At 35.6% G+C, this 11,164-nt stretch overlaps 1 protein-coding gene across 2 annotated transcripts; it reads left to right on the top strand.

Annotated features, from left to right (window-relative positions):
- The first annotated feature begins 751 nt into the window (after positions 1–751).
- On the top strand, positions 752–10,100 carry LOC136229019 (GBF-interacting protein 1-like). 2 transcript variants are annotated; one of them, XM_066017562.1, is made up of 11 exons: positions 752–1,200; positions 1,856–1,899; positions 2,438–2,543; positions 2,832–2,955; positions 3,050–3,444; positions 3,531–3,710; positions 4,381–4,771; positions 5,357–5,654; positions 6,094–6,255; positions 7,710–8,201; positions 9,128–10,100. In XM_066017562.1, exons 1-11 carry the CDS (start codon positions 1,038–1,040, stop codon positions 9,422–9,424), a joined length of 2,652 nt encoding a protein of 883 aa, XP_065873634.1. In that variant the 5' UTR covers positions 752–1,037; the 3' UTR covers positions 9,425–10,100. The 2 variants fall into 2 exon arrangements, with proteins under 2 accessions (XP_065873634.1, XP_065873633.1); XM_066017561.1 differs by having other exon boundaries at positions 4,378–4,771.
- Positions 10,101–11,164: the final 1,064 nt, after the last annotated feature.

The raw sequence follows: 11,164 nt of genomic DNA, 5'->3' as shown, positions 1-11,164 counted from the left end.
AATTGTTTATTTAATTTTGGACTAATTTCACTTTAATCTTTGCTTTTATGTATTTTTACTTTTTTATTCCAAAAAATATTTTTGACAAAGTTTTACTTTTTACTTCTTGTTTTGGTCGTTACACTTATTTATTTTTTGCTTTTTTTATCCATTCACTTTTGATTCTTGTACTTATTTATCTATATTTTTTCTTTGTCCCGAAAAATAAATTTTACCAAATTTATATATTATCATATAATTCAATTTTTCTTTTTAAAATATATTTTTTTATGTATTTCGTTTGATATATTTTATTTCAGTTTACTCTATTTTACATTTTTTAATTTTAATGGTTGGAATAATTGATTTTAATTCTCTCATTACAAGTGATTAATTTATTAATGCCAAACATGTAAGTATAAAAAATGTTCTAACAAATAATCCGCAACCTGGGTTGGTTATCCAATTTGAACCAAATAGCAACAAAAAGAATGTATATAATTTTAGTTGTGGAATCAAAACAAACAAACATAAAAATTCAAGGGTTATTTTATTACTTTCGTATTGTTTCATTTTTTTTTTGAATTTCTTTCCGTTAGCCTTTCACGAATTAAATGCCAGTAATCTATTGGTTCAGATATTTCATTTATTAAAATCTTAACTCACATTATGATGTAGTCATCCTAATATGCAATACAGATTCTACAACTTATGAAATTTAAATCGAAAAGGAAAACAAAAAGCAAAAATAAAAAAAGCCCTACACTCCAATAAAACACACACATATACAGAAAGAAATACACTACGTTTTGCTCCCTCCCTTCCCCCTTTCTTCCCCTTCTTCTTCTTCCCCATTTCTCTTCAGATCAATTTCACCATCCACACTTCTATCGTTTTCCTCTCCTTTTCCGTCTTCACTACCAATCAATCTCCCTTTTGTATCTTTACATTTTTATAACATACGCATATATTAGAGAAATAAATAAATATAACATCTTTTGCTCTCTTTTTATATCTATCTTAATACAAGGGAGGGAGGAGGTTTTGGGTCTGTGAAGATGAGCGGTGGTGGGGTTAGGGTTTCAATCCCGAATAACGTGAGGAAGATGATCCAAAACATAAAGGAGATCACGGGTAATCATAGTGAAGAAGAGATTTATGCAATGCTTAAGGACTGTTCTATGGATCCCAATGAAACCGCTCAAAAACTTCTCCTCCAGGGTAACTATTTTCTTCTTCTTTTATCTTTTCTTTTTTCTCATTATTTTGGCTACCTCCTGTTTCCCGATTTTTGTTTTCTCTGAGCTAATTTTTATGTTTCTCATTTTCGCGATTTCTCTTTGATCCATGTCTGGCACTTGGGGATTCGATTTATTATGGGTTTTGAATTTGGTCGTTGTGAAGTGTGGATTGAATTGGGTTTTCACTGTTCTCCCACCATTTCTTTCCTTTAATTATTCTACTGTTTGCTGTTATGTTGGAATTTTACAATGGCGTATGAGGCCTTTAATCTTTATTTCTACAATGAAAGCTTCCTTCTTTTTTATTTTTGCTTTTAGCCTTCACTTCTCTAGTTATTATTGATTTGTGGGAGAATTATTGAAGAGGATGAAATGTAACAGCGCCAACTTAGAAGTGAATACTCAACTTAGCCATTGAAGTTCTGACTACTGCTGGTGTCACTGAAATGCCTGATGTTGACAAGAATAAGTTTCTGTCACGAGTTATATTCTTGAAGTTATATGAGTCGCTTATGTGGCTGTTTAAACTGAGGAAATGAGCAGACATTAGTACCAATTTTGAAGTCCTTTCTGCTTTATATTTTCCTTTTACTTTCCAGTTTCTGAATATAACAGGGGTGCATGTGATTTTACAGATCCATTCCATGAGGTCAAAAGAAAACGTGACAAGAAAAAAGAGGTAAAGAGAAGTTCTTTTTTCTCAAATTTGAGTAATTCGTACCAATGTACTTAAGCAGGCATGTCTCCTGGAGTTTGTCTTGGTTTGCACTAAGACTATGACCGTTCTACTTTTAGGCTGCTGTTTATTTTAACTCTTCATGCTTGTGACCTTGACATAACCTATGTGGCATTTTAACAATATTGTGCTAGGATCACAGATATTTTCATTTATTTGCATAAAGTTTGTTATGTGAGAATCTGAGGAATTGGAATACCAAGTTCTGTAGGCCACAAAGTTAGATAATTTTGGTGATTAATGCACAGAAAAGGGTATGTAGATAAGATTATGAAACATTGATTTGAGTGGCATGGGGTTTGGACTTTAGAATAATGGAGGCAGGAAGCATTGTTTATTATGTTTAATCAACTAAATCTTATTTTTTATGGGAAGTAACGCATTAAATCATATTTTCTGGAGTAAGTAATTGTCCATCCAATGCTTTGGCTCAAATATGGGTTCGAGTTAAACTTTTGTTGTTTCTTAAAACTAATTGCAGATTTCAAACAGCAGAGAGTCTGGAGAGACTCGAACAAAAGCCAGCATTCAGGGGCGAGGAAGTAGGGGCGGTCGGGGGAACTTCTCCACCCGTTACACCCCACATGGTAAATACAACTCTGAGACATAGCTTGTTGAGGATTGAAATTGCTGGTTGACTCCCTTGTTTTAAGATATGATTATCCTTATATATTTACTAGTTCTCATTTCTTGTTTGTGTTTTCTATTTATAAATCATTTAGTCCAAAAATAGTGAATACAAGTTGCTATATTTTTGCAACTATTTGGCACATGATTTGAAATGCCAGATTAACTTTGGCATTAGCATTCAATGCCATGAATTTGATTGTGTGACTGAGGTCCTATGCCGATTGATAACTTTGAGCATGGTTCAGATGCTAGCGGTGGCAGGAATTCTGGCCCCACAAGGGACAATGTAAGCAACCAAGCTGTAGAGAAGGGAACCCGTTCTTTCTCAGCCTCTCAAGAGACAAGTAAGGAAACAAGCCCATCAGCAAGGTGACTACTATTTACAAATGTAGAAGAATTTTATGCTTTTTGATGTAGTATCCTGGCATTTATAAGAATTGCATTCTCTAACTATTTCACACAGTTCTGCTGGTGTTGTGACCAATGGTGCCACTGGTGAGGCTTCTGGGAGCACCATTGAAATGCATTGTTCTGATTTACCTAGAGGAAGTCAAAGTGAAGTGGCTTTCTCACCTATAGTTGTTGATAAGTTGGGAAGTAAAGTGGCTTCTATTGATGCTGAAAAACCCCCCAATATTGCATTTGGGGATGTGCAGGGTGAGCCTACTTCAAGCTCTAATGATTCAGTACCCGTGACTGCAGCATTGTTATCAACAGTCTGTTTCTCATCATCAGATCCTGTACTTGTTCCATCTAATGATTCACGACTTCCTGGTACGGTTGGTACCATTAAACGGGAAGTGGGGAACCATAGAATAGTTGGTGAATCGACTGCAGTTATTCCTGCTGAAAAATCAGGTTAGGCCACACTCATTATTTGTTTCAGTTTCACTGATTTGGTTGATCTTATATTGTAACTCATTAGCATTATTGGGTAACCACAGCATCTGAGATCGGTACTACTTTTCTGCAAGGAAAAATGCCAAATAAATCTCAGGTTGGGAAGGGTCAGCTAAGTGATTCTTCCCAACCTTTATCTGCCTCAGCCCATGGTGGTTCTTCGGGTAGTAGGCCTTCTTCTAACTACTCTAACAGGTCACAGCAAGTAATTGGCCTTCAGAAAGGTATATCCTTTTATTGGGTTTTGGATTAAATCTTTTCAGATTGTTGCTCTGTCATTCTAGAGTTGATAATGTACTTTTCCTAAATATGCAGTTGTGAATTAGTTTTAAGTAATCCATGTGAGGCATTTTGCATTTGATTTCACGAATCTTAGCTGTTCAACTTTATGGGCATGTGTTGGAAGGAAGCAACTAAAACTTGATAGTTTTACATCATAAATAATATCTCATCTTTCCACCATTATTGTGGTTTATTTTGATTTGCATTTCTATTGTGGTTAAGTGTGTTTGTGTACTTTATTTCCTCCTAAATTACAGACTTGTATATACATGCATTGTTTTATAATACAATGCATTGTTTTATAATATAAAGTTGGAGTTGCCTTTTGATTTGGTTGTAGTTCCAGTGCTTGCATGTTCAGAGTTGTGATGTATAATTGTAAGAACGAGTTTGCTTGTCATTCTATTTATTTTTCAGCTATGCATCTCCTTTGGCTGCATATTTTGTAGGTAAAACTCTTCCATAAAGTGAAGCATATCTAGGAAGGAAAAGGAGAATACTTCTCTTAATTTATCGCATGCCAGTCCTTTGTTGAATACTTCATTTGGTTATTGAAGATTGAATGCTGACTAGATTAGGATCTAAATAACTAAATATCTCTGTATTTAGCAGCCATTTCTACCAAGGAATGGAAACCGAAGCCAGCAAATGCTAATGTGCTTCAGGGCTCTGGAACTGCGGGTTCGTCTGATGTAATTAGTATGCCAGTTGAAGCCATTATCCAATCACAGCCTCTATCAAATGTCCTAGATTCAGAAGAAGCCACCTCTAAACTGCAGAAGAAGCTGGAGGAATTGCATCTTCCACAGCGTCAACATGTTATCATTCCAAACCATATACATGTCCCTGAATCTGAAAGAACAAAGTTGAGTTTTGGAAGTTTTGATGCTAGTTTTGGAGCAAGGACGAGCTTTATTAGTGGTCCAGAGAGTGACAAGAGTCCGACACCCTTGTCCGACACTTCTCAGGGTATTGATGAAACTCTGGAGGAACAGGCTGCAAGGTGTGTATACTGACTGTTTAGATTTTAAGTTCAAGTATTTATAATTTACTGAAGTTCTGGATTTTCTCTCCCTTATTCCTTCTGTTTCTGTGTAAAATACTTTAAATTACTTTATTGTTGAGAATACTATTCTATATTAATCATGAGTTTTCATTTTCTCCAATTTTTAGTGTATAGATAGATTGAAGAAGTAACATCTATGTTAGACACATGTACTGGATATATCAATCTTTATATATTTAATTCTGTAATGGTTAACATATGATGTATATGAGACTTTGAGTAAGGCTTTTGATCTGATTATTCACTTGGAATTTAGTGATCGTTGCTATTTAGCAGTTTAATGGCTGAACAGATAGAACTTTAGGAATTTAGTGATCATTGCTATTTAGCAGCTTAATGGCTGAACAGATAGCTCTTTAGCTACGGTCAAGTTCTTGGAGATATAGAGTATAAGGCCTTGCCAAGTTCTATTTTCAAACAATACAGCAATGGGTTTTTAGTGGTTTGTATTTCTTTGTATTTGGCACCACCTATGTTGTGTACTTCTTCAGCTGTAACATTTTGTCATATTTTTCTGTTCAGTACTCAAGAAACTTTGGCAACTACTGAGGAGGGACCTTATCCTGATCATCCACAATCTCCTTCACATGTAACTGAGAATGTATCTGGCGATGCTGATGTCTCATCCAGTTCAGTTCCAGAATATAACGAGTCCAAACAAGAAAATGCATTGTTGTCCGGGGGGCAGCAGTACACAGTGGTGCAAACTTCTCCAAGCTACAGTTTTGGTTTTGTGCCTCCAATGTTGAGTGGTCAGATAGCCCCATTTGAAAATTCTGAATCTCAAGCTCGTGATGTTTCTCGCCTTCCTAGCTTTGTGGTATGTTTATCCTCGAAACTATTTCGTTTACATTATGCATAAAGCTATAAATGAGTTGTATTTGTTACATTTAAGTTTGTCTTACTGAGACTAATTTTTTTATATGAGATGGTGAGCAATAGATTCTTAACATGCTGACATGTATAACAAATTCTGGATAAATAGCCTTGTGAAACTGAACTTTGATGTTGCAGTTTTTTTTTCCACATGCAGTGGGAATGTTGCAAATATATTTTGGTAAAAAAGTAGCACAACTGTTGAATTCAAGTTGTGTATATTTGTGGATAGAATGTTTGTTTGATGATCACAAACTTTGAGATCATCATAACTTGATGTCACAGGACAATTTCTATGAGAAATGTGTTTTTTTGCTTATTTATTTATTTACTTCTGTCCCAAAACCAATTACTTGTCGCTATTCAATGGTTTCTCTTTCTAGGTTCAACAACCATTTGATCCTGCAAGTTATTATGCCCAGTTCTACCGTTCTGGTGTTGATAGTGATGGTCGTGTTTCTCCCTTTCCTTCGCCTGCAGTTGCTGCTAAATACAATGGAAATGTTGCAGTGTTACCTCCACATGCTCCTCAGCCTCCTCAAGAGGTTTCGATATAAGCTTTTCTTTTTAATTTTTCAATTTAGGGCGAAGCTCTATTTTTTTTTTCTTTTTTCTTTGCTCAGTAATATCTTCATTAAGAAATAACTATCAGTCAAAGAAGCTCTTTTTGTTTGTTGATTAATTCAGCATAAGTTTAACTGTTTCTTGATCATGCTCCTCTCCTTGCCTGCATTTCAATCAATATGCAATGCAATTGTTAGGCAGTTGGAATTTTAAGTGTCTCTTTGTTTAATACAAAATGCTTGCAACTTCTGCTGACCATATCTTCAATGGGGTATGCTTCTAAGGGAATATCCTGAATGTATATTGAGCTGCAACATTTGGGCCATTGCTGTTTGTAGTCTACATCCCAGATTTCAGCCTATTAGCTTTTTCTCTTGGAGGTGGAACCTTAGTGGTTGATTAGTGCAAATATAGGTTTATCTAACGGGTAGGATCCTTTTTTATGTGCTAACCCAAAATTTTAGCTTCTTCTATCTTTTCCAATGCTGAGCACTATTGTATATGCTAGTTAAAAATCATAATGGGTCACTGTGATTAGTATTGCATTTCAACGTTCAAATGATATTGTTTTGGATTTTTTGGTGATAGCCAAAGAGGTCTCTGGCAGAGGAGATCCCCAAAGGCAATGAAAATAAACCTTTTGGTTCTTATTACTCTCTTAATATGCATCTCATTTCTATCTCATTCATTAGTATGGCAAATTGGGTGCAAACCATTTAGCTTTTTAATTATCTTGATAGAGGGAGCACTGCAAAAGGAAGTTTTTATTATTCTGCTAGCCCAACAGTTGAATAACTGCCTTCAAATGGAGGAAGTCATTTTTCAAACCATGATTTATGTCCTTCCCGTTTAAGAATTTTATATGTACTTAGAGAAATTACACCTGGGAATTCTTCGTTTTTGTTTTCTTCAAATTGAACTTATATGGCCTCTGACTCGAGTATCATATACATTGGCCACCTTTAGAATACCGTGCACTTCTATTCTTTAGTTTTTCCAATGGACCAGCTTTTTGATTCCTTATGATGAGGAAAAATTGTATAAAAAATAAGTCCAACAAGTAAACTTTATTATTTTAACTTTTACATATATGATTTTTGTGAGGTTTTTTTTTTATTTTTTTATTTTTTATTTTTTTTTATGAGCATGTCTTGAACAACGAGAACTATTTTTGGGTCTTCTTGTTAGCATCTCCTAAAAGTGTTTGTGAACTTTATAGCGCCATGTAACTCAATTATTGTGTTTCTTCTATGTTAACTCCTCGAACACATTAAAAGCTAAATTCTACATGTGATGGTCCGCAACTATTGTGTGATATAGTTCCTAGTCTTAGCTAGCAGTTTGATATAAACCTCTTTATTCGATTTTGATGACAGCATGCCTTGTTTTTCTACTTATATATTTCTGAATTCTAACTTTTCTACATGTTTTTCAGGGTGGGAATTCTTTAGTTATGTCAACAGCAGGTCCAACCCCATTGGTGACTCAAGCTGCTGGGCTCATGCAAAGTTCCTTAGCCGTGACTCAGCAAACACTCCCTGTCTTCCGTCCACAACACATACCCCATTATCCCCCAAATTACATACCGTATGGTCATTACTTCTCCCCGTTCTATGTCCCACCTCCAGGCATCCATCAATTTCTAAGTAATGGTGCATTTCCCCAGCAACATCAACCTGGTAATGTATATCCAGCTCCCCCAGCTGCAGCTGCCATGGGGGTCAAATATTCACTTCCACAATACAAACCTGGGGCTAATACAGGAAATTCAGCTCATGTTGGAATGGCTAGTGGCTATGGGCCATATGGTTCCTCTCCAGCGGGTTATAATCCTAGTTCTGCAGCAGCAGGAGGAAATTCTACCTCAAATGAGGATCTCAGTGCATCACAGTACAAGGAAAGTAATGTCTACATCAGTAACCAGCAGGTAGGATTTAATTATCGTTTGTGTTTTTCATATTGTTAAGAGGAGACTCCAGAATTTCTACTTGGGGGTAGGATTTTCTTCTAATTTTCCCCATTCCTAGAAATTCATTTGAATATGCAGCATCACCAATCTAGTCTCCTTTCTTCTTTAGTTTCTTTCAATTAATTGGTGAATTACAGCACAATGTCAACTAATACCCAGCGTCGTCATATCGTATCAATTGTTTAGATCACATAATAAGGTAATAAAAAACCAATTAATGATGACAGTCCTGCGCCTCTGTTCTGCCTTTGCTCAATGAAAAGAAAAAGAAACCTGAGAAATGAAGTGCATCCCTCAGTTAGGTAGCCAACAAATGGCAAGTATGTGAGACCTAGTTCCTGTTGAGCCTTTAACAGTATGGTTAATTAATCTATGTATTTGAGAAGACTCTTCAAGCAGAGGCTTATGTTCCTTCTTAAAAATTTGAATGTGAAGGCAATAGTAATTTCTTTGCTTTCATTTTAAGTTCGATCCTGTTCTCTTTGTTTCAGTGGGTCTCCTTTCGGAGAAACATTTTACTAACTTGATTTATTTTTTAAAAATGCTTAGTGTTCACAACAACTCTTTGATTCATTTTGATAGATCACATATTAGTTGGTAGATCACACTGCACGGTAAATCAGAAAAGGTGATTGTTTGAAGTGATTTTAACAGCAAGATGTATTTGGATGCCATGCTAATTGAAGTGACGTAGTAATTGGTTTGTGGATGATGGTAGTTTTGAAATCAATGGTGCTATATTTTGCTGATTCATCCATGCACATACTGCTAGAATTTTCGTTATCATGTACTGTTAGATCCATGCTACTTGTCCCAATTCTAGAGCCTGCAAATTAATGTACTGTTTTATCATTTATTTCTCTTGGTGATGATGTATTTTACAGAGTGAGGGTTCTGCTGTGTGGATTGCGGCCCCTGGTCGAGATATGTCTAGCTTGCCAGCAAGTTCCTTCTATAATCTTCCTCCTCAAGGTCAGCATGTGACTTTCACCCCGACACAGGCTGGCCATGGCACCTTTGCCAGTATCTATCAGCCCGCACAAGCAGTTACGGCTGCTGCTGTTCACCCACTTCTACAACAATCTCAGGCCATGGCTGGAGCTGTAGATATGGTGGGGCCTGCAGCCAGTGTTTATCAGCAGTCACAGCATCAGCAGATCAACTGGCCTAGCAACTACTGAGAAGTGGATATGATTTTTTTTTCTTTTCTTTGTACACCAGGAAAACAAGTCTATTCTTGAGATAAATTTTGGGAGCTGCAACAAATTTGGAAAGAAAGAAGATACAAACATTGGCTGGATATATGAGTGTAAACGTAGAGGGGACTGGAGGACAATTTTTGCCAATGGTACCTTCTAATTGCTTGGGTTGATGGCATAAAAAAGTGCAGTTCACTTGTAACTGATAATTGACCGATTTTAAGTTAGATGAGGTCGGAATGTGCAGAGTTCTCTTTCTTGTTGCTGCCATATAGTGTCACAGTTTTCCCTTCTCAGGCCTCTTTCTCTTTTTATCTTTAAAGTCACTTAGGTTCTCTTATTGTTGAGTGGTGAGAATCTTTCCCATTCTTTTTGACTTTGAGGTTTTATAGGTTTCTGGAAGGTAAGATGTAGGTTGGCGGATAATTTTCCGGAATCTTTTATTATTTTTTTACTCATTTTTCTATTTGGTACCTGTAAAGTGAATTTTGACAGGAAGAGAAGGATGTACCTAACTGTTGTAATTGGTATAAGCAAAAAGTGAACGATGCAATTGTTTGTGCTGACGGATACATCATAAAGTCCTTGTTGGAGAATAGGTGATTCTGATAACAGAAATATTGTATTTTACCTGTAGAAAAATTCATTTTACCTTTTTTCTTTCAAGCTTTTTAAAGTTCTCTGTTGCATGGAAGGGCAGGTTAAGCTTTAGGTAGATTATTTTCCAATCACTGAGGAATGACATCTGATTTTATGCATTAGTTTACAGTGTAGTAGTTTTTTTTTTTTTTTGCTTTTTAATTTTACATTACAAGAGAGGTTGATCTATGTTACAGCATTGGTCAATATAAGCAGACGGTGGTATAATTTTATTTATTTATTGTAGTTCATATTTGGTCTCTGTACTTGGTAGATTTATTAATTTTTAGTTTACTTAAATTATAACCACATCCGGTTGTATTAATTCTCTATTTATATACAAAGGTTAAAATCTATATATATCCCAAGAATGGTAAAACTGTTGAAGCAATTTTGAATCTAAAGGACGGTGAAGTCAGCATTTGATTGCAAATAAAAGGTTCATTTTTAATTTGTCCCCTTTGCCAAAAAATAAAAAGCACAGCACAACCATTTACGTATTGTGGTATGATTTAAACAAGCTTTTTAAACACTTGTGTTTTTGATGCTTGATGGTGTGCCCTTTGGTTCATACAAGAGTTTCATTTCATGGATTCTAAAATTGCTATGTTATTAGAATCTAAAATTGGTTTAAGTTGGAAACATTAAAGATAAAATTTTATTGTTTTATAGAGTAAGGGATATATGTTGAGTTTGATTGATGATATAATTGGAAAACAACATACATAGTAGACGAAGACACGGTTAATGGGTTGACATTCGGATGAAGAAATCTATTGCTTTCGTCGTACTTTACATAGCATTGAAGTTATCTTTATTATTAAACTCAAACTGTTGTATATGGCATGCCAATGCCATGAATCTATCAGCATAAAAAAGCAAAGTGAATCATTTCTAACGAAGATGCTTAACAAGTTGCTGAATGTCTCGCGGTGCGATGAGCAGAAGCCTCAATATCCAGAGAAATTGTCATCGGTGTTGAGAATTATCCACGCAGGTGGAATGGTGGAATGTTACTATATGGCAATTCCTGCTGTTAGGATATTGGAGAAATACCCGTGTTACGTGCTTGCGAAGCCGGAG

The sequence above is a fragment of the Euphorbia lathyris genome, chromosome 5, assembly GCF_963576675.1.
Source record: "Euphorbia lathyris chromosome 5, ddEupLath1.1, whole genome shotgun sequence".
Taxonomy (NCBI): domain Eukaryota; kingdom Viridiplantae; phylum Streptophyta; class Magnoliopsida; order Malpighiales; family Euphorbiaceae; genus Euphorbia; species Euphorbia lathyris.
This window is presented reverse-complemented; position numbering and strand designations above follow the sequence as displayed.